The sequence below is a fragment of the Lissotriton vulgaris genome, chromosome 6 (genome assembly GCF_964263255.1).
Source record: "Lissotriton vulgaris chromosome 6, aLisVul1.2, whole genome shotgun sequence".
Classification (NCBI taxonomy): Eukaryota; Metazoa; Chordata; class Amphibia; order Caudata; family Salamandridae; genus Lissotriton; species Lissotriton vulgaris.
Window position 1 is genome coordinate 7,521,988 of NC_141694.1, and position 24,114 is coordinate 7,546,101.

Below are 24,114 nucleotides of genomic sequence, written 5' to 3' on the forward strand. Positions count from 1 at the left end.
TCTCCTGGAACCCTTCCTGCTCTTTATGATTGGTTGAATGACTAACAGCTCTTTGCTGGCTCACTACACTGCTGAGTGGTCCTGCACTCTATTTTACTGCCTCCATGCATGTGATTGGTGTTGTGCATTTAGCAGATGGGTTGGCCCCCTGATTTGTGAATAGCGACCTTCCCCATTCTCCGGTCTAATGTCGGCCCCATCTCTCCCTGCAGAGACATCCGCCTGATTGAGGTGACTGAGAATATCTGCAAACGCCTGCTGGAGTACAACCTGCACAAGGAGCGAACCGGGAGCAACAGATTTGCAAAGGTATGAAGCAGCCACCAGTCTCTATCCCTCGGACGGTCACTTCTGTGCACCCCTGTGTCACCTGTCGCTGTCACTTGAGACCTTCTCCCCCCTCCAGTCCGCTGTCTCTTGAGACCTTCTCCCCCCTCCAGTCCGCTGTCTCTTGAGACCTTCTCCCCCCTCCAGTCCGCTGTCTCTTGAGACCTTCTCCCCCCTCCAGTCCGCTGTCTCTTGAGACTTTCTCCCCCCTCAATTCTGCTGTCTCTTGACACCTTCTACGCCTCCAGGCCGCTGTCTCTTGCTCTCTTCCTCCAGTCCACGGTCTCTTGAGACCTTCTCCCCCTCCAGTCTGCTGTCTCTTGAGACCTTCTCCCCCCTCCAGTCTGCTGTCTCTTGAGACCATCTCTTCCTCCAGTCTGCTGTCTCTTGCGACCCTCTCCCCCTCCAGTCTGCTGTCTCTTGAGACCATCTCCCCCTCCAGTCTGCTGTCTCTTGAGACCTTCTACGCCTCTTGTCCGCTGTCTCTTGAGACCCTCTCCCACTCCAGTCTGCTGTCTCTTGAGACCATCTCTTCCTCCAGTCTGCTGTCTCTTGAGACCATCTCTTCCTCCAGTCTGCTGTCTCTTGAGACCATCTCCCCCTCCAGTCCGCTGTCTCTTGCGACCTTCTCCCCCCTCCAGTCCGCTGTCTCTTGCGACCTTCTCCCCCCTCCAGTCCGCTGTCTCTTGCGACCCTCTCCCCCTCCAGTCCGCTGTCTCTTGCGACCCTCTCCCCCTCCAGTCCGCTGTCTCTTGAGACCATCTCCCCCTCCAGTCCGCTGTCTCTTGAGACCTTCTCCCCCTCCAGTCCGCTGTCTCTTGAGACCTTCTCCCCCTCCAGTCCGCTGTCTCTTGAGACCTTCTCCCCCTCCAGTCCGCTGTCTCTTGAGACCTTCTCCCCCTCCAGTCCGCTGTCTCTTGAGACCTCCCCCCTCCAGTCTGCTGTCTCTTGCGACCCTCTCCCCCTCCAGGCCGCTGTCTCTTGCGACCCTCTCCCCCTCCAGTCCGCTGTCTCTTGCGACCTTCTCCCCCCTCCAGTCCGCTGTCTCTTGCGACCTTCTCCCCCCTCCAGTCTGCTGTCTCTTGAGACCATCTCTTCCTCCGGTCCACGGTCTCTTGAGACCTTCTCCCCCCTCCAGTCTGCTGTCTCTTGAGACCTTCTCCCCCCTCCAGTCCGCAGTCTCTTGAGACCTTCTCCCCCTCCAGTCTGCTGTCTCTTGAGACCTTCTCCCCCCTCCAGTCTGCTGTCTCTTGAGACCATCTCTTCCTCCAGTCTGCTGTCTCTTGCGACCCTCTCCCCCTCCAGTCTGCTGTCTCTTGCGACCCTCTCCCCCTCCAGTCTGCTGTCTCTTGAGACCATCTCCCCCTCCAGTCTGCTGTCTCTTGAGACCTTCTACGCCTCTTGTCCGCTGTCTCTTGAGACCCTCTCCCACTCCAGTCTGCTGTCTCTTGAGACCATCTCTTCCTCCAGTCTGCTGTCTCTTGAGACCATCTCTTCCTCCAGTCTGCTGTCTCTTGAGACCATCTCTTCCTCCAGTCCGCTGTCTCTTGCGACCTTCTCCCCCCTCCAGTCCGCTGTCTCTTGCGACCTTCTCCCCCCTCCAGTCCGCTGTCTCTTGCGACCCTCTCCCCCTCCAGTCCGCTGTCTCTTGCGACCCTCTCCCCCTCCAGTCCGCTGTCTCTTGAGACCTTCTCCCCCTCCAGTCCGCTGTCTCTTGAGACCTTCTCCCCCTCCAGTCCGCTGTCTCTTGAGACCTTCTCCCCCTCCAGTCCGCTGTCTCTTGAGACCTTCTCCCCCTCCAGTCCGCTGTCTCTTGAGACCTTCTCCCCCTCCAGTCCGCTGTCTCTTGAGACCTTCTCCCCCTCCAGTCCGCTGTCTCTTGAGACCTTCTCCCCCTCCAGTCCGCTGTCTCCTGAGACCTTCTTCCCCCTCCAGTCCGCTGTCTCTTGAGACCATCTCCCCCTCCAGTCCGCTGTCTCTTGAGACCATCTCCCCCTCCAGTCCGCAGTCTCTTGAGACCTTCTCCCCCCTCCAGTCCGCAGTCTCTTGAGACCTCCCCCCTCCAGTCTGCTGTCTCTTGCGACCCTCTCCCCCTCCAGGCCGCTGTCTCTTGCGACCCTCTCCCCCTCCAGTCCGCTGTCTCTTGCGACCTTCTCCCCCCTCCAGTCCGCTGTCTCTTGCGACCTTCTCCCCCCTCCAGTCTGCTGTCTCTTGAGACCATCTCTTCCTCCAGTCCACGGTCTCTTGAGACCTTCTCCCCCCTCCAGTCTGCTGTCTCTTGAGACCTTCTCCCCCCTCCAGTCCGCAGTCTCTTGAGACCTTCTCCCCCTCCAGTCTGCTGTCTCTTGAGACCTTCTCCCCCCTCCAGTCTGCTGTCTCTTGAGACCATCTCTTCCTCCAGTCTGCTGTCTCTTGCGACCCTCTCCCCCTCCAGTCTGCTGTCTCTTGAGACCATCTCCCCCTCCAGTCTGCTGTCTCTTGAGACCTTCTACGCCTCTTGTCCGCTGTCTCTTGAGACCCTCTCCCACTCCAGTCTGCTGTCTCTTGAGACCATCTCTTCCTCCAGTCTGCTGTCTCTTGAGACCATTTCTTCCTCCAGTCTGCTGTCTCTTGAGACCATCTCCCCCTCCAGTCCGCTGTCTCTTGCGACCTTCTCCCCCCTCCAGTCCGCTGTCTCTTGCGACCTTCTCCCCCCTCCAGTCCGCTGTCTCTTGCGACCCTCTCCCCCTCCAGTCCGCTGTCTCTTGCGACCCTCTCCCCCTCCAGTCCGCTGTCTCTTGAGACCATCTCCCCCTCCAGTCCGCTGTCTCTTGAGACCTTCTCCCCCTCCAGTCCGCTATCTCTTGAGACCTTCTCCCCCTCCAGTCCGCTGTCTCTTGAGACCTTCTCCCCCTCCAGTCCGCTGTCTCTTGAGACCTTCTCCCCCTCCAGTCCGCTGTCTCTTGAGACCTTCTCCCCCTCCAGTCCGCTGTCTCTTGAGACCTTCTCCCCCTCCAGTCCGCTGTCTCTTGAGACCTTCTCCCCCTCCAGTCCGCTGTCTCTTGAGACCTTCTCCCCCTCCAGTCCGCTGTCTCTTGAGACCTTCTCCCCCTCCAGTCCGCTGTCTCTTGAGACCTTCTCCCCCTCCAGTCCGCTGTCTCTTGAGACCTTCTCCCCCTCCAGTCCGCTGTCTCTTGAGACCTTCTCCCCCTCCAGTCCGCTGTCTCCTGAGACCTTCTTCCCCCTCCAGTCCGCTGTCTCTTGAGACCATCTCCCCCTCCAGTCCGCTGTCTCTTGAGACCATCTCCCCCTCCAGTCCGCTGTCTCTTGAGACCATCTCCCCCTCCAGTCCGCAGTCTCTTGAGACCTTCTCCCCCCTCCAGTCCGCTGTCTCTTGAGACCTCCCCCCTCCAGTCTGCTGTCTCTTGCGACCCTCTCCCCCTCCAGGCCGCTGTCTCTTGCGACCCTCTCCCCCTCCAGTCCGCTGTCTCTTGCGACCTTCTCCCCCCTCCAGTCCGCTGTCTCTTGCGACCTTCTCCCCCCTCCAGTCTGCTGTCTCTTGAGACCATCTCTTCCTCCAGTCCACGGTCTCTTGAGACCTTCTCCCCCCTCCAGTCTGCTGTCTCTTGAGACCTTCTCCCCCCTCCAGTCTGCTGTCTCTTGAGACCATCTCTTCCTCCAGTCTGCTGTCTCTTGCGACCCTCTCCCCCTCCAGTCCGCTGTCTCTTGAGACCATCTCCCCCTCCAGTCCGCTGTCTCTTGAGACCATCTCCCCCTCCAGTCCGCAGTCTCTTGAGACCTTCTCCCCCCTCCAGTCCGCTGTCTCTTGAGACCTCCCCCCTCCAGTCTGCTGTCTCTTGACACCTTCTACGCCTCCAGGCCGCTGTCTCTTGCGACCCTCTCCCCCTCCAGTCCGCTGTCTCTTGCGACCTTCTCCCCCCTCCAGTCTGCTGTCTCTTGAGACCATCTCTTCCTCCAGTCCACGGTCTCTTGAGACCATCTCTTCCTCCAGTCTGCTGTCTCTTGAGACCATCTCTTCCTCCAGTCTGCTGTCTCTTGCGACCCTCTCCCCCTCCAGTCTGCTGTCTCTTGAGACCATCTCCCCCTCCAGTCCGCTCTCTCTTGAGACCATCTCCCCCTCCAGTCCGCTGTCTCTTGAGACCTTCTCCCCCCTCCAGTCCGCTGTCTCTTGAGACCTTCTCCCCCCTCCAGTCCGCTGTCTCTTGAGACCATCTCCCCCTCCAGTCTGCTGTCTCTTGAGACCTTCTACGCCTCCTGTCCGCTGTCTCTTGAGACCCTCTCCCACTCCAGTCTTCTGTCTCTTGAGACCCTCTCCCCCTCCAGTCCGCTGTCTCTTGAGACCCTCTCCCACTCCAGTCTGCTGTCTCTTGAGACCATCGCTTCCTCCAGTCTGCTGTCTCTTGAGACCATCTCCCCATCCAGTCCGCTGTCTCTTGCGACCTTCTCCCCCCTCCAGTCCGCTGTCTCTTGCGACCTTCTCCCCCCTCCAGTCCGCTGTCTCTTGCGACCCTCTCCCCCTCCAGTCCGCTGTCTCTTGCGACCCTCTCCCCCTCCAGTCCGCTGTCTCTTGCGACCCTCTCCCCCTCCAGTCCGCTGTCTCTTAAGACATCTCCCCCTTCCAGTCCGCTGTCTCTTGACACCTTCTACGCCTCCAGTCCGCTGTCTCTTGAGATCTTCTACGCCTCCAGTCCGCTGTCTCTTGAGACCATCTCCCCCTCCAGTCCGCTGTCTCTTGAGACCTTCTCCCCCCTCCAGTCTGCTGTCTCTTGAGTAGAACGAGGCTCTGGAATTCTCAACAGAGGCCGCACCTGCGAGGAGAATTCCCCTCCAATAGGAATCCGGACGGCTGATGGGTGAAGTCTAATGTCCTTGAGACTTCAGCAGGAGGCAAGCTCAAATCAGGCCCATGAGTAGTTGCTTCAGGAAGATGGATGAAAGTTTCAAAGTCCTTTCCTTCTAGTTACATGGACAGAGGTTGGTCTTGGCATCCAGAAGTAACACGTTCTTCCTCCAGGAAAGAATGAAAATATAGCGCTCACAGGGCGCAGGGAGCCATAGCGCCAAAAACAAAAGTCCTCAGCAATCAAGAGGGCCCAGGGAGGCAAGCCCTTATGGCAGTTCCTCCCGGGCCCCAGCAGAATCAGGAACAGCACATCATCCTAGAAGAGCACCGTGGAACTGAACAATTTCATGGGTCCCAGCCCCTTGCAAAAGATGCACAGTTGATGGACGGAATGCAGAACAAATCAAAACATTCACCCCCAGTCAAGAGATCTGGGTTAAATCCATCATTCTTTTGCTCACCATACCACCCCAGTTTAGACCTGGCCGTATGCAAATCAGTCTTGACCCTGTGCCTCATGGGAACAGTCCAGCCCTAACTGCCAAGCCAGGTTCTCCCCGGACCGGAAACAAGCATCCTAGTACCGGTTTCGGGGTTTAACCCTTTACTTATACCACCAAAAGACTTTGTTCTGAAGTCACAAGTCACTGAACCCAGCCAGAACCAGTTTGGTGTGGTCCTGGAGCACTTTGTTTACAAGGCTGCATCCTGCCTTTGAGGAAGAGGGGTCAGCCATCAGCCGCACAGTGGGAGGTGGAGCCATCATTCACTTTGCCAGGCACAGCCCTGCTAAGATCAAAGGGTCACCCCTCCCCATACTCCACTGCAGATCTCTCTATTCAACCCACGTCTGGCTCAGCCTGTCCTGTCCCTCCAAATCCAGACATGAAATTCACATCAGGCAGACAGACCCATAGCACACACAAATGCCAACTTCTAAAAGTGGACTTTGTCACATAGTCATAATAAATCTGCGCACACCATTGCGCAACATTTATTCTCACAATTTCACACATACCAGACTTATTTTTTATTTATTTATTATTACATTTATTAAGCGCACAGCTACCCGGAGGTTTCCCGGCGCTAGAGCAAACTGAACGGAGAAAAGAAGGAGGGACATTAGTTGTTAAAAAGCCATGTTTTTATTCCTTTACGGAATTTCAGAAAGCACGATTCCGTGCGCAAGGGTTGAGGAAGAGAATTCCATAAGGATGGAGCCAGCAGGGCAAACGAGCGGCCACCCATTTTGGCTCTGTTGATGCGTGGAATTTTAAATTTGTTTTGTGACGAGGACCTGAGTGTGCGGGGGGGAACATATTGCTGGACTAGAGCAGCAAGATAGCACGGGGCTCTATCAGTCATGATTTTATGTATGTAGCAGAGTGCTTTAAAGTGCACTCTGCTTTCAATGCGCAACCAGTGCAGGTTACGCCTGTGATGAGTGACCGATGATCTTGCGGGAAGGTGGCAAATCAGACGAACTGCCATATTTTGAACCACTTGGTATTTTCTGGTTACCTCTTTGGCAGCACCTAAGAGCAGGATGTTCCCATAGTCCAGGCGTGAGATGACAAGGGCCTGGACAACGGTCCTCAAAGTGTCTGTAGGCAGCATCCAAGTGATCTTTCTCAGCCACCTGATGATGGTAGTACAGGTGGCCGCAACTTTCACAACATGATGTTTGAAAGTAAGTTGGTTATCGAAGATCACACCGAGGTTGCGGGCAGACACTGAAGGAATGGGTAGGGGACCCATCTCCGGAGGCCAATGGTGAGGGCCCCAGAGAGAGGTGTCGGGTCCAAACAGGAGCAGCTCTGTTTTATCCCCGTTGAGCTTCAGTTTGTGCTTCAGCATCCAGTCCGATATATGCTTTAATCCAATTTGGAGAGAGGAGGAGGGGAGGTTTTTGTTAGTGGAGAGTGAATAGATGACTTGAGTGTCATCAGCGTAGGCATAAATTGTGAGACCAGCCTGTTCGGCCAGGAACGCAAGAGGCCTTACGTACAGGGTAAAGAAAAGGGGGCTGAGGATAGAGCCCTGGGGAACACCGTGAGAAGAAGGAAGGGTAGATGATATAGAGGTAGAAGAAAAAACCTGAAACGTGCGATCAGACAAAAAGTTAGCAATCCAGGTCAGGGCGGTACCACCAACACCAACTGCCTCCAGGGTGGATAATAGGATGGAATGGGAGACGGTGTCAAAAGCGGCACTCAAATCAAGCAAGATGAGTGCCACCGTCTCACCATTATCCACTTGGCGCCTGATGGTTTCTGACACGCCAAGGAGAGTAGTTTCCGTGGAGAAACCAGCCCTGAAACCGGACTGAGATCCATGGAGAAAATTGGAGGATTCAACAAAAGAGCTAAGTAAGGAATTGACATGTTTCTCCAAGATCTTGGAGAAACAGGAAAGCAAAGAAATAGGACGAAAGTTGGAAAGATTGTTCGGATCAGCATTGGCCTTCTTTAATAGTGGTACCACCATTGCGTGCTTCCATTCATTCGGAACTTCTCCTCTCATAACAGGACACACACTGAGCAGGGAATCCCCCATGCATTCCTATGGGAGGGCAGGCCACTCTCCCTCCCACTAAATGTAACGGAGAGCGCACGCACTTTACTCTGGACCACAGGGCTAAAGTGCCCAGTGGCCTAAAACTACTAACACTACACAGAGAAAAAGGCTGGGAGAAATGCAAAAAGTTTAGGGGTGAACCTGCAAAAAGGGCCAAGTCCAACACACACATTATTTGTCCTAGTGTGTAGTCTCGACAATGTCTCGTACTTATCTATAGAACAAACGTAGTGTAGTACACACTCCCCTTCATCCTGGGTACACACAGCGTCCACACCTTTGCTTTGAATCTGAGGCTGCACAGGCTCGCACGTGTATTCTTCCTGCTATAGAGCCCGCTATGCTCGATCCTATACTTCGGTGAGTACTCTACTTCACACTTCCTTCCTGCTATAGAGCCCACTCTGCTCGATCCTATACTTCGGTGAGTACTCTACTTCACACTTCCTTCCTGCTATAGAGCCCACTCTGCTCGACCCTATACTTCGGTGAGTACTCTACTTCACACTTCCTTCCTGCTATAGAGCCCACTCTGCTCGGTCCTATACTTCGGTGAGTACTCTACTTCACACTTCCTTCCTGCTATAGAGCCCACTCTGCTCGATCCTATACTTCGGTGAGTACTCTACTTCACACTTCCTTCCTGCTATAGAGCCCGCTCTGCTCGATCCTATACTTCTGTGAGTACTCTACTTCACACTTCCTTCCTCCTATAGAGCCCGCTGTGCTCGATCCTATACTTCTGAGTACTCTACTTCACACTTCCTTCCTCCTATAGAGCCCGCTCTGCTCGATCCTATACTTCTGTGAGTACTCTACTTCACACTTCCTTCCTCCTATAGAGCCTGCTGTGCTCGATCCTATACTTCTGTGAGTACTCTACTTCACACTTCCTTCCTCCTATAGAGCCCGCTCTGCTCGATCCTATACTTCTGTGAGTACTCTACTTCACACTTCCTTCCTGCTATAGAGCCCGCTCTGCTCGATCCTATACTTCGGTGAGTACTCTACGGCACACTGCCTTCCTTCTATAGAGCCCGCTCTGCTCGATCCTATACTTCGGTGAGTACTCTACTTCACACGTCCTTCCTCCTATAGAGCCCGCTCTGCTCGATCCTATACTTCGGTGAGTACTCTACTTCACACGTCCTTCCTCCTATAGAGCCCGCTGTGCTCGATCCTATACTTCTGTGAGTACTCTACGGCACACTGCCTTCCTTCTATAGAGCCCAATGCACTCAATCCTATACCTTCATGAGTACTCCACAGCACACTTCCATCTATGAGTGCTCATCTTTGAGGACGCTACTTTTCTCCCCACAGGGAATGTCAGAAACCTTCGAAACCCTCCATCACCTGGTGCACAAAGGGGTGAAGGTGGTGATGGACATCCCGTACGAGCTGTGGAACGAGACGTCTGCTGAGGTTGCTGATCTCAAGAAGCAGGTACAACCCCCTCTTTACTTGTAAGACTCTGCCTGCTCTGAGTATCCCTGCACTACATTGAGCCTACTGTGGAAGAACATGGGAGGTGGGGAGGTGGTGATAGCCGAGTCACAGTTGGTTACTGTGTATGTGGCATTTATAAAGCACAGGCACTGCCGAAAGCTCGTAGCCTCCTCTCCCCGTGAAGCCACTTCTGGTGCCCCCTCTCATCAGAGCCATGCTGGAATGTCTAACAGCAGTTTGTTTCTATTTGCAAAGTGGAGTTGTACCTTGTAGTCATGTATGATCCAAGGTGGAGAGCAGACACATGGGAGTCTTCTTCCCTGATTATCGCTGGTCAGTCAGCAGACATGCAGCCTCCAACCTTCTGGCTTAGGGGTCATTTATCTGACATTTTGTGTTCTCTGGATATATTTTTGTTTCTTAGAGGGGAGCCCTCCATGTAGAGATTCATTGTACTATGAACAAACTGCTCGAATAGGTGTGTGTGTGTTTCTTTTCTTAAATGAACTTTGGGCCTGAAAGTTGCAAGACTTTTTATGTTTTTTGCTGACCTCATCAAAGGGCAGCACTGAGTAGGATGCAATGAAGTCTGTTTTCCAGAAGCAGGCGGATCTCCTTTGATGCACAAGGCAAGAGCAGCCCAAGTCACGGATCTTGTTGACTTGCTCAGCAGCAGCAGAGGCATTCGCTGCTCCAAATCAATTGTAAAGGTGTTCACGGTCTTCAGTTTGGATACACTATATGATAATTCCAGGGTAATCAATGTTGGACTGTAAAAGCATCATGTTGCTGAGTGAAACACAAGGCCTTCTTAATACTGGTGACTTTAGGAAGCAACAGTGGTGCACTTTCATAATGTCATTCCACACCGTCTTGATAGTGACGCCATTTGATATGTGTGTGAATGAAACTGAGCAAGTCACCAATGAGTGGAACATAAATGTGTGCACATTCTCGAGCATGCAAATGTTGCACGCAAAGAGGCTAGAAGTTCATGTCCAGGATGAAGAATCACATACTGGCCCCATCTTCATGTCATACATATGTTTATTTGCAAGGAATTTACCTGAGTGGCAAGTATTACAGGTTTTGTGCATGCTTTGATTATTTTGCATGTCTCGCACTGTGGCTTCGGAATTTACCTGAAATTAATCTAAAGGCCAGAGACGTTTGGCAAAACTGGAAAAAGTTGTTTTAATTAAGTGCTGCGGCCAGGAGAGCCTCGGCAGTGTGCATCTGGTCAAAGTCTCGCGGTATACAAAGTTTTGGCCACTGTTGTATACTGTTCATGAGGTACGATAAAGCAATTTCTACATTCCAAAAAAGCATATCCGTTGTAAATCAACAAGTGCGGGCATCTGATAAGGACACAGATGGCTCTCAACCTAGGGTAGACCTAGTGTGGGCAAGTGTTATGTGTCCAGGTGTCCAGCATGAGGAGTGTGCGATCACTACGTGTGGTGTGCATGTCGTGTCCTGATTGGTTGAGTGTTTATAGCTACATGTAGTAAGTAGCTTTGTGGTATTTTTGGCGAATGCAATCGTAGAACTTCTCTAACTATGTATCTCTGACTGGGTTGAAGGGAAAGTCACCTTGGGTGAATCCGACACCAATGATGCAAGTTCATTAGAACTCCGGAAAATATTGACAGCCCCTGGTATCATTCTTATCGACATCCTTAACATCGTGCATACAGTTGTCGTAGAGTACATTGACATTGCTCTTACGGTATTGACACAGTTATGTTTGCTTAGGGCTCAACGTACATCTACATTGTTGTTACTAGTAACCGTATCGTCATTTGAGCATGGATTATGACATACATTGATATCCTCATTGTCGGTGTCTTCACTACTCTGCGGGTACAGGTTATGACATACATTGGCATTAAATTAACCGGTATTGGCATGGTCGTGCGGGCACCGTTTATGACATACGTTGATATTACATTTATTGGTATTGCCGTTCCTGCATTGTAATCATTAACTTCATATTCACTCATTCCAACAGCCCCCGTCTAGTTGATTCTTCAACTACTGTATCTTCCTCATATCTAACAGTTATATTATTAGAAAGTGTGTGCATATGTAGTGTCTGTTACCTTTCCCTAGCTTTGTGCATACTACATAATTTTAGGACCGCTTTTTTTTACAGCAGGAAACCCCCACTTGCAGGAAGCCATATAACAGAAGTACAACAATGAGAATCGGAATTAGTGACGTGAATTCTTTGGATACTCGTAAGGAAATCCACGAAAAGATACTATGCAACCAGTCCTGCTCTGGGGCATCTCCCTCCATATCTTATTGCAGACAATGCAATTCTTGGGTAGCATGGGCTAATGTCCTGTTGTCCATTTCATTTCTGGGAATAAAAGTGCATCAGGAAGCACCAATCTTGGCACACACCCCACCCTCCTTTTCAGTCATCAAGTCCAGCATGTACCGATGTTGCAGCACCCTGAGGCGCATTGCTCTCGATTCCTCTTTGATAGCGTTTAGGCAGAGTTCAATACTATTTATCATTTTCATCATCTCCTATCTGGGTATTTGTAACCAGCGGACGTTTGCTTTTGTTTGCATGGTGAAAAACGGTAATGGCCCTTTGGTTTTTACTTGAGTCTCTGTGAACAGTCTGAAATCTTCTGGAATGTTCTTGTACGGAGCCCACCCAAAATAATCAGCAGTTCTTCTCCTTCTAGCCTAATGCAACAGAGTTGTTTTCTTCTGTAATGGATGCCAAACCAGACAGATCGTCTCCAAGGATGACCAGGGTCGTGGTGTGTATGGTCATGTGGGTGCAGCAGTCCCGCCATCAGGGGTCGAGCTAGGTGTAGGGAAGGTCCTCACACCGCCAATAGTAATCCATCAACATGGAGGTGCCCCATTGCAGGTCTGAAATGTGCATTACCATGCCGCAATTATTGTTGCCCAACAGTATGGTTCTTTGCCTCTGAAACATAAGGTGTAGAGTGACAGTTTCAGTACAATTAGGGGTTGTCCCTTCCCCTCCAACCATATGTACCTATTGATCTCACTGTTCCAGATTTCCTGGCATGGGGTGTCTATGCTGGCGTTCGACCCCCCACTCATGGGACTTATTTCCCCCACATGATTGAGATGAGCGGTTTTGCACTGGAATTCCATGTTTGGGGTCAATTTATTGTTAATGTTAATATTTATTTGTTAAGCGCTCGTACGCCCTGGGGCTTCATGGCGCTATAGAAAGGAACTTAACACACAGGTAATAGCAGAGATGGAGCAACTAGCAGTAAGCCTGGGAGAATAACCATGTTTTGAGGGAGTGTCTAAAATTCAGAATGTTACCGCTCAGTTTAAGTTGAAGAGGGAGAGAGTTCCAGAAGGTAGCTGCAAGATGGTCAAAGCAGCAACCTCCTAGACGCTTCCTCTTGTAAGAGGGAACATTCAAAAGAAATTTATGAGCGGACCGGAGATTACGGGAGGGATCGTATCTACTAAACAGGTCTCTGATGAACTTAGGGCCAGAGTCTTGTAGGGACTTGAATAGAATGCAACCTGTTTTGAAAACAACTCGCTGCTCAACAGGCAGCCAATGCAACTGTTTCAGTCCTGATGTAATAGACTGTCTTTTAGAAAGGTTCAGAATAAGTCTGGCAGCCTGGTTTTGAACCAGCTGTAGGCGTTTTAGCTCTCCAATTTGAAGCCCAAGATAGAGGCTATTAGAAAAGTCAAGTCGCGACAGGACCAAGGCAATAACAATCTGGGTGAGGGCAGCAGTGGAAAAAAAGCAGGCAATTTGCTTAATTTTCTTTAGTTGAAAAAAGCTGGATGACACCACTGCGCCTACTTGTCTTTTCATGGACAGGTCTTCACTGATGAATACTCCCAGACTTTTGACTGAAGATGACTTGGAGGGTGGAGCCCCCATGCTTGATGGCCAGAAGCTTGGGTTCCAAGTTAGTGCACTCTGCCCAGGCAAGACCAGTTCAGTCTTGCCTGGGTTAAGTTTCAGATGATTGCAGCTCATCCAACTCTGGATGTGAGACATGGTGTTTTGAAATTCCTCCACTGAGTCCTTGGTGTTCAAAGGGAAGATGAGCTGCAAATCATCTGCATAATTGAAGATGGTAACTTTCGCTTTTCTAAGAGAGTACAATAAGGGGCGTAGGTATAGATTGAAGAGTAAAGGTGACAATGATGAGCCCTGAGGTACTCCACAGGTGGTAGATATGGTGGGGGCAGTAAAGGAGCCCAGTCTTACAGATTGAGTGCGGCCGGTGATGAATGAGCGGATCCAACTCAGTGCAGGGCCTCTAAGTCCTGCCTGTTCGACACGGTTGACCAAGATGGTATAGTCAACCGCGTCGAACGCCGCCGAAAGGTCCAGTAGCACCAGGGCCTGGTGGATCCCGTTATCCGCATTCCGCCTCAGGGTATTTTGTACCGCCAAAATGACTGCCTCAGTTGAGTGACATGGACTGAAACCAGCTTGATTTGGTGAGAGATATTCCGTGTCTTCAACAAATCGGGACAAATTGTCACAGACATGAGCCTCTAAAAGTTTGGCACAGTAGGGCAGCAATGATATAGGCCTGTAGTTGAGCGGGTCTAGTGGGTTGGCTCCGAGCTTTTTTATCAAGGGAATGAGTAGGGTTTTTTTGAGATTATTGGGAACTTTACCCTGTGAAAGAGAACCATTCAACATAGGGAGTATACCCTCAGGGATGGCAGTTCCTACTTCTCTCAGAATGTACGGAGGGCAGATGTCATCAGGTGAGCCTGATTTGACCCTAGCAAAAAGCTTGGATAGAATAACGCCATCAATGAGGGGGAATGATTCCAGGGTTGAGGAGTTATAGTACGTGTCAGGAAAAAGGGGGGAGGACGGGGTAGCGGAGATGCTTTGTTTTATAGTGCAAATTTTGTCCCAAAAAAAGGAATTCGGAGAATTACAGAGATCCTGAGTGGGGGCCACAGGTTGGGAGGTTCTATCACTGCCACTAAGACTTTCGACAATATTAAATAATTCTTTAGACTTGTTACAGGAATTCAGGATCTTTTCCGAAAAGTAATCGGTTTTATGTTTTTGGACAAGCTTCTGATAGTCCTTGCGAGCCCTGCAGTAGTTAACTTTATCTACTGCTGAGTACGCTGTTCGCCACTTCCGCTCCTTTTGCCGAACTTCAAGTTTTAGAGCCTTCAGGTGAGGAGTAAACCACCTGTGAGCGTCGTTAGGGCGGGAGCGGGGAATATCAGAGCAGGGGGCTTGCAAGTCAGCAGCCAGACGTAACCAGTCAGTGAAGGCTACTTCAGACCCATCAACATCCTGATGTAATGGGGGAAGAGATGAGGTCAAAGTGTCAATGAAGGCTGGGATGTCGGAGTTCTTCCATGATCTGACTTTCCCGCCTTTCTGAAAAGGTTGCTTTTTACTTTTCGAAACCATGATAGTGAAATGAATCAAAAAATGGTCCGACCAAATGCAGGGGGTAATGGACCTAATGACCAAGGGGATATTCTGTGACCAAATTTGATCAAGGCTATGCCCTTTTTCGTGGGTGGGGTAAGGGAATTTGTTGAATTAAATTCAGGTCTAATAAGGTCTCTTTCAGTGTGGCCGCCTGAGTGTCCAGCTCGGTAGAGTTGAACCAAAAATTAAGATCGCCCAACAACACGATTTTTTTATGATTGATTATTAAGGGGGCTAGTTGTTCTGCCAAAGAAGCCGCAAATGTAGGCATGTTTTGAGGGGGACGGTAAATGAGGATCATCAGTAGAGATCCACTGTCAATGTCCATTTTAAAGGTCATATTATCTGATCCTGTGAGGTCAAGAGATGGCAAGAGTGTGAATTTATAGGTGTTACGAATAATAGCTGCTACTCCACCGCCCCTTTTGTCAGCAGGTCTGTTGACATTCAAAATGTAGTAATTGGAAGGGACAGCCGCTAAAATGTGGGGTAAAGAGTGCATTGAGCCAAGTCTCTGTGAGGAGTAAAAGATCAGGTTGCTCAGCCTGAAGCAGAAAGAAAATATCCATGTGGTGTTTAACCATAGACCTAGTGTTTAAGTAATAACACTTAAGAGTGGTCTCAAAATCCTGTGAAGGAGCAGAGAAGGTGCAAGGATTAAAATGCGTGGCTTTATCAGCCAGATAGTTGGGTTTAAGAATGCCAAGGCTAGCGGTGCGCTTTAGTACATACGCTGGTATGCCCAAGTCATATGCAGGTTTAAGTTGTATCAGGTATTGGGAGGAGTATGAGTACAAATGGCCAGGGGTTCTGGCCCCGAGCCCCGGTCTGCCGCGGACGGGCGCAGACGGGCTTGACTTATGCGTGACTTCGGCGCGCATTTGTCGCGCCCGCTGCGCTCCTGTATACACATTGGTTTTGTAGCCTGCCTCCCGGGAGAACTAGACCGCTAGATCCGGTCCAGCCCCACCCAAGATGGCGGCTCGCCTCACCCTCCACACAAACGGCACCGGCCACGATGGAACAGGGCGGGAGACAAGGAACAAGCAACACAGTGAGTAGGTAAGATTAATCAGTGAATTTCAATTATTAAAACGAGCATAACATTATTCTGGGGCGCTGGCGTCTCATTCACGCCAGAGCAGCGACAATCTCTACCATTGACTGCGCGTCTAGAAATAACAAATCACGAGGTTCCCAGAGAGCTAGGATTGCTGCCACCAACCTTGCATTTATTGTTGAAGAAGATGGCCCCAAAGATGTTAAGGGCCGCCCTGGGACCGCAGGCGGAGGCTGAAGTTGACATGTTTGTGCACTGGTGCGATGGTCTGGCTACCTCCAGGAACCTCTTTTCTACAAAGTCTTGCGGGCCAAACAGTGTCATCCCCTATGTTGGCTCTTCTGCGCATCCTGTCTACCTCAGATTAGATGTCACTCGGCTCGGTGAAGAAATACAGTGGGGTTCGTTTCATACCAGGTGATGTTTACTAGTGTCCTACTGGGTTTGTATTGTACGGCTGGATCTTTACCCCAAGTGCTTTCTTGGAGGCTATCTCCTATGCTAAGTAAAGCCTATCTGTACCTACAGTGTGAGGTATCAGTGAACATATACAACGTGACCTGTTTGTGTGCCTGCATCAGTCTTGTGTTGCTGCTAGGTGTTGTGTAGGAGTTTGCTTTGTGGGGAATACTAGTGGTTGGTTCAATGTAGGTGTACATGAGGGGAGATGGGTCTCTGCACATGCGTCTCAAGAATATAGAAGTAGAGCTCATGACATTATGCATACTTTTGGCTCCGGAGGGGCTCGAGAGCACCCCAGCTAGAGAGGGTGTACAAAAATACAAAAGCACATAACCTAGGAAGCATTTCGTAGGCTGTAGGGTCATCTTCAAGAGAGATGTTATTCGCCTGGGCCGGTCATCTGTAGTTTGTTGTCTGTTGTTTGCGGTCTGTTATCTGGGCGCCCAGAGGTGTCCTGTCCTGGTGAGGTGCAGAAAAATGTCTTAAGACGAGTCTACAAAAGTCAGTTCAGAATTTGCGTTGTTTGAACGATTGGCCTTGTGAAAAGTTTTGATCGAAGGAAAGGAGAGGCGGATGTTTAATTTTAGGTTAAGGTTTCAGTTGGCACGTGTGTGTCCCTTGGGTCTCTGCACGTGGCGGGGAACAAGGATTCTTTCTAATTGGAATGAGTTGTAGTGTAGTTCCTATATTCCCAATAGGCTCTGCGCATTGGAATAACAAACAACAGTGTAGACGTAGGACTGAGGTCGACTAGGTCTCTATTGAATATGCTAGACTTAATTATGAAATGCCGGCTAGCTCAGAGGTCGCTAGAAACTTTCTCGAGTAAACAAGGTGTTAACTTTCCTGAATAGACAAGAAGGGATTCGTTTATCTCCAGAGTCGCGGAAACAATAGATGGCTATTTCACTCAGTTAATCGTGCATGCTTAGTTTCACCAGGAGTGCAGAGAAATAGAGAGACGGGCGTTTTCAATAAAAGTGGTTATTTATTGAGCAGTCTACTTTCTTACTTTCTCATGCAAGAGAAGTGAATTGCCACAATTGCAATACTTGTCGTAAAGTGCGTACAGTAAAATGAGTATTCTGAAATAATACTGTAAAAGCATTTATATGGTTTCTAAGCCATAAGATATTTAAAATGGATAAAATACATACAATGATAAAATAATTACTAAATGTACTCAACTGGTGTTTCTAAGATACGCCTACCCCGGTGTACCTAACCTAAGCCTAGTACAGGGAAAGAGTAGATGAGTTACAGTTTTGCCAAGAATCTGAATCAAGAATTTTCCAAGGGTCTAATCCGCTCCGTACTTTGGTTATAGAATGAAGGAGGTCTTGTATCTCTTTCTCAGGACTCTATTTCCCAGCAACGCGCAAGGGTAACAGGGAAACACTGGAGCTGGATTTCTTGGTAGTAGAAAAGACAGCGTCTCTCTCAGTGCGTCAGCAGGGAGGGTCGGCTTCCTTCGGTACTCTCATCAGCAGGGCGTCGGGCAAGTAGATAGCCGATCTGCTCCAAACCACCGTGTGTTGCTTAAGGCAGATGCTGGTTTATTTATACCTGGAAGGTGCCGAGTTTGACGTAAGGTTGGACATAAGACGTCACTAAGAACTCTCAGTTCTTTCAGGACTCCAGGAGTTCTAGGACAAATCAATACAGAAGCAGGGGGAATTCTCGGGTTGCTGGAGGCTTGGTTTGTTTAAGAACGCCTTGTGCTTTCTAGGAGTCTATGGGAGTAGCCTTGCCATATTTGGACTGCATTGGCTATGTCTTAATATGGGTATGATTCTTATGCCTATATAGGGGTATCTGATATAACTGTTTTTCTTATCTGCGCACTCCCTAATGTAATACTAATATACTGTTCATGTAATATTTGTACACTGTTTGTGTGCTGCTTGGTTGTAAGGCAGCCAGCCCAAAGTAACAATCAACCTCTGGTGGAAAATTCCACTAGTTTACCAAGCGCACTCCTATATGTTTAAAGTATAACCAATGTGAACAATTGATAACCTATAATATTTCAATGTTATCACTTGAAGAGAAAATTCAAAGAAAGAAATTCTTTTTCAAAACGTAGCTTTATATAATCTTTTGCTTGTAAATCTTGTTCATTTCAACATATTCATTTTGAAATCAATACACAATCTGAAAATTAACAAGTAAATGTCATCACATTATAAATTTGTTGTAATAACTCTGATGTTGAAAAACTTTTTGATGAAGGTGAAGACATAGTTGAGAAATAGGCCCAATGCATTTCGGGGGGTTCCCTTCTTCAGGGGCACTGTAAGAATGAGACAACGTATCAATAATCCATGTTAACTTTTCATTTGTTTACAAAGACCTTCAACTAACATCTCATTAAATAATTTGCGAAGGCAGTTCATGAAAAACGCTGAAACTAGATATGTGTTCTGGCATCTAATTTGAACAGTTGATTACATGAGTGATATAAACATCGGACAATTGATCCAGGTCAAAAAATAGAAAGAGAAAAGAGGTAAAAACTAAACTGGAGAAAACTTCTCTACCGCTATCAATGTGTCTTGCGTTGCAGTGTTAATTTACAAAATTCAGGGCGCAACAAGGGATAAACTCGATATTGATGGTAAGTGTGCCACCATACTGCGTATGTTGTAGGGGCAAAAATAGTAACGAAGGTACTCACATCTCAACTCCTCAATGTCTTTTATCAGAATTTAAGTGCTCCAACATGTAAAGTTGATAAATCTCAATCTCTCAGCTGAGAACGAAAACGACAAGATATATATGTATCACAACCTAGACATCAATTTGTTCAGAAGCCTGATGGGGAATCTATTCCTCTAAGTGTTCACTTACTTGATACTGAGTAGCTGTGACTGAAAGAAATAAGTCTAAGTGGAAAGACAATAATCACTCGTGCGTGAGCACCGAAGCCATCTGTGCTCGAGCACGTACCGGCACCTGCGGGGAATGCTTCTTGATATTTCACTATCTAAGATGCAAAAAAGCAAGGGTATATTAGAAAATTCCTGTCTTGCCAGCAAAATTGATATTCTCAAAAAATTCATGACTCAGTAAAGGACTAGAAAATTACTACACCACACGTATCAACAACAGCGTTCTTGAATACTGTTTGAACTTAACCAATACAATAACACATCTTAATTGCATGCATTAACACTAGCCACTGCCCAAAATAAACTGAGCCACCTTCTTATGCTACTAAGAGAATCTGATCTCCACATATCTCGGTGACCAATGGAACTGCTCATCCCTCTTTGCACACTAAATCTGTCAAACTTAAACACTGGCACTGTATCGAGTGCTGTAACCCCCTTTATATATATAAGCTCACCAAAGTTGCGTTATCCACTCCATTAAGAATCTGGGCTTCTTAGTTACTATCTGCAAAGAAAGCAAGTCTACTAGTAAAATTCTAAGATTACACGCGCTCTATGCCTATACTAGCTCAACCAGACATAGACTCGCCTCTAACTGTTCAAAATGACGCCGTTGTGCTTCCAAACTCTACCACGAACTAAACTTCTGACAGCATGTTGCGTTGTTATATACCCACATTTGTTTGGTCGACAGTGAAACAGGACTGCTAGAGTTGTATACTCGTGACCTCCCACCTTGGAGCCATGGACAGAGTAATAGGACTAGAAAACATCATCCATCCCACCTAAGAGCCATAGACAGAGTAATAGGACTGGAAAACATAATCCATCTTGGAATGGTAAAACGTCGGCTAACTTGTGCCCATAGTGGTTAAATATACATTGCAACTAAACTATGTGCTATGATACGTTGGTTCGCGGAAACAGTATGAGGAACAGAAATTTCTCATATCAAAGTGGTGAGCGTTTAAATCTCATTACGTTAACCCTAAACTGCAGCTCAGATCGTTTTTTGTTAGTTCCATAAGCTGAGAAGCAAGATCCAACAAGAAAGTTATGGTGAGAAATGAACAAAAAAAGAGAAAATGAGAGAAAATTCGCTAATTACAAGAATTGTAATTGCAAAGAAAAGCTTGGTAACTATTGTTTGACCTGTGTAAGAGTCCGTTGCAAAAAACTAAGTAAACAACATGCTAGGTATTGTACACACAGAACGAATGGCATTGCAAATATCATGTCAGTCATTGGCATAATTCAAGTATATTGCAGTTATAAAAAACACTGTAGTTCAATCCTGTCATTAAGACCACTCGGCACCATGGTCTGTAAAAGTTTTGTCCACCAAGCTTCCCTTTGAGCTAATTGTATTGGGTGGTTTTTGTCTGGTTTCACTGTGACTATTTCTAAGATTGTAAACCTGAGCTGTGCATTGGTGTGTTGGTGTTCTAACCAATGTGTGGCAAAGAAAGATTTAGTAGATTTCGTTCTGAATGTGCTTTTGTGCTCAGAAATGCGTACCTTGATTTTTCTTGAAGTTTTGCCTACATAAAGAAGACCACATGGGCATCTGATAGTATAAATGACGTTCATACTGTTACAGTCTCCATTATATCTTAATGAAATGCTTTTCCCAGATTGTGGGTGGTGAATGACATTCCCTGTTATGACATTGTTACAATGAACACAATTGTAACACTTTCGCATTCCGTTAAATAATGGTTGATCTGCAGAAACTGTGGTGGTCAAAATTTCTTTTAGATTCTTGCTCCTTGTGTACGCAAATAAGGGCTCTTCATCATACAACCCCTTGAAATCCGGCTCTTGTTTCAGCAATTCCCATCTTGATTTAATGATATGTTGAATTGCTTGGGATTGAACTACAGTGTTTTTTATAACTGCAATATACTTGAATTATGCCAATTTATTTATATTTTATTTATAGCATTTGTAGAGCGCTTCTGCAACCCTACGGGCATCCTGGCGCCCTGGCAATGACTGACATGATATTTGCAATGCCATTCGTTCTGTGTGTACAATACCTAGCATGTTGTTTACTTAGTTTTTTGCAACGGACTCTTACACAGGTCAAACAATAGTTACCAAGCTTTTCTTTGCAATTACAATTCTTGTAATTAGCGAATTTTCTCTCATTTTCTCTTTTTTTTTGTTCATTTCTCACCATAACTTTCTTGTTGGATCTTGCTTCTCAGCTTATGGAACTAACAAAAAACGATCTGAGCTGCAGTTTAGGGTTAACGTAATGAGATTTAAACGCTCACCACTTTGATATGAGAAATTTTTGTTCCTCATACTGTTTCCGCGAACCAACGTATCATAGCACATAGTTTAGTTGCAATGTATATTTAACCACTATGGGCACAAGTTAGCCGACGTTTTACCATTCCAAGATGGATGATGTTTTCCAGTCCTATTCTTCTGTCTATGGCTCTTAGGTGGGATGGATGATGTTTTCTAGTCCTATTACTCTGTCCATGGCTCCAAGGTGGGAGGTCACGAGTATACAACTCTAGCAGTCCTGTTTCACTGTCGACCAAACAAATGTGGGTATATAACACCGCAACATGCTGTCAGAAGTTTAGTTCGTGGTAGAGTTTGGAAGCACAACGGCGTCATTTTGAACAGTTAGAGGTGAGTCTATGTCTGGTTGAGCTAGTATAGGCATAGAGCGCGTGTAATCTTAGAATTTTACTAGTAGACTTGCTTTCTTTGCAGATAGTAACTAAGAAGCCCAGATTCTTAATGGAGAGGATAACGCAACTTTGGTGAGCTTACATACAGAAAGGGGGTTACAGCACTCGATACAGTGCCAGTGTTTAAGTTTGACAGATTTAGTGTGCAAAGAGGGAAGAGCAGTTCCATTGGTCACCGAGATATGTGGAGATCAGATTCTCTTAGTAGCATAAGAAGGTGGCTCAGTTTATTTTGGGCAGTGGCTAGTGTTAATGCATGCAATTAAGATGTGTTATTGTATTGGTTAAGTTCAAACAGTATTCAAGAACGCTGTTGTTGATACGTGTGGTGTAGTAATTTTCTAGTCCTTTACTGAGTCATGAATTTTTTGAGAATATCAATTTTGCTGGCAAGACAGGAATTTTCTAATATACCCTTGCTTTTTTGCATCTTAGATAGTGAAATATCAAGAAGCATTCCCCGCAGGTGCCGGTACGTGCTCGAGCACAGATGGCTTCGGTGCTCACACACGAGTGATTGTCTTTCCACTTAGACTTATTTCTTTCAGTCACAGCTACTTAGTATCAAGTAAGTGAACACTTAGAGGAATAGATTCCCCATCAGGCTTCTGAACAAATTGATGTCTAGGTTGTGATACATATATATCTTGTCGTTTTCGTTCTCAGCTGAGAGATTGAGATTTATCAACTTTACATGTTGGAGCACTTGAATTCTGATAAATGACATTGAGGAGTTGAGATGTGAGTACCTTCGTTACTATTTTTGCCCCTACAACATACGCAGTATGGTGGCACACTTACCATCAATATCGAGTTTATCCCTTGTTGCGCCCTGAATTTTGTAAATTAACACTGCAACGCAAGACACATTGATAGCGGTAGAGAAGTTTTCTCCAGTTTAGTTTTTACCTCTTTTCTCTTTCTATTTTTTGACCTGGATCAATTGTCCGATGTTTATATCACTCATGTAATCAACTGTTCAAATTAGATGCCAGAACACATATATCTAGTTTCAGCGTTTTTCATGAACTGCCTTCGCAAATTATTTAATGAGATGTTAGTTGAAGTTCTTTGTAAACAAATGAAAAGTTAACACGGATTATGGATACGTTGTCTCATTCTTACAGTGCCCCTGAAGAAGGGAACCCCCGAAATGCATTGGGCCTATTTCTCAACTATGTCTTCACCTTCATCAAAAAGTTTTTCAACATCAGTTATTACAACAAATTTATAATGTGATGACATTTACTTGTTAATTTTCAGATTGTGTATTGATTTCAAAATGAATATGTTGAAATGAACAAGATTTACAAGCAAAAGATTATATAAAGCTACGTTTTGAAAAAGAATTTCTTTCTTTGAATTTTCTCTTCAAGTGATAACATTGAAATATTATAGGTTATCAATTGTTCACATTGGTTATACTTTAAACATATAGGAGTGCGCTTGGTAAACTAGTGGAATTTTCCACCAGAGGTTGATTGTATTTGATATAACCACATAAGGGCATGAAATTGGGAATATTTACTAGAGTCCTAGAATCATCTACAACAGAGTTACTGGGTTACGCCCTCCTTCTAGACGGGTCAATAATATTTGGGCTGTTATCAGGCTTTTGTGGGGGTCCCTATGGTTTTGATTGTTGCTTACCTCAACAAGGGAGACTGGCGGTTGCGTGTGGACCCCCCGTTTGAACCTGCAGGGGAAAAAGACTTGAACTATGTTGCTCTGCAGTGTTTTCTCGGCAAAGGTCGGGGGTATCGTTGGGGCTTGTGTTCGGCCTGATGGAGGTGGTGCTATAGAATTCAACGGATTTGCTCTATGGGATACTGCTGCAGTCGTGGCCATGGCTGGGCTGAAGTCTCCATGATGGATTAAGTAACCTTGCTTGCATGTGGTCGAGTGGAGTCTCCATGATGGATTTAGGAACCTCGCTTGCATGTGGTAGAGTGGAGTCTCCATGATGGATTAAGTAACCTTGCTTGCATGTGGTCGAGTGGAGTCTCCATGATGTATTAAGGAACCTCGCTTGCATGTGGTAGAGTGAAGTCTCCATGATGGATTAAGGAACCTCGCTTGCATGTGGTCGAGTGGAGTCTCTATGATGGATTGTGGAACCTCCCTTGCATGTGGTCGAGTGGAGTCTCCATGATGGATTATGGAACCTCGCTTGCATGTGGTCGAGTGAAGTCTCCATGATAGATTAAGGAACCTCGCTTGCATGTGGTCGAGTGAAGTCTCCATGACGGATTAAGGAACCTCGCTTGCATGTGGTCGAGTGGAGTCTCCATGATGGATTAAGGAACCTCGCTTTCATGTGGTAGAGTGAAGTCTCCATG

At 47.3% G+C, this 24,114-nt stretch overlaps 1 protein-coding gene across 1 annotated transcript in view; it reads left to right on the plus strand.

Annotated features, from left to right (window-relative positions):
• Positions 1-24,114, plus strand: part of CNPY3 (canopy FGF signaling regulator 3) — a 69,708-nt gene that overhangs the window by 34,510 nt on the left and 11,084 nt on the right. The window contains exons 3-4 of the mRNA XM_086925818.1: positions 213-309; positions 9,071-9,193. Of these exons, the coding sequence (XP_086781944.1) occupies positions 213-309; positions 9,071-9,193 (220 nt within the window). The remainder of the gene's footprint in view (positions 1-212; positions 310-9,070; positions 9,194-24,114) is intronic.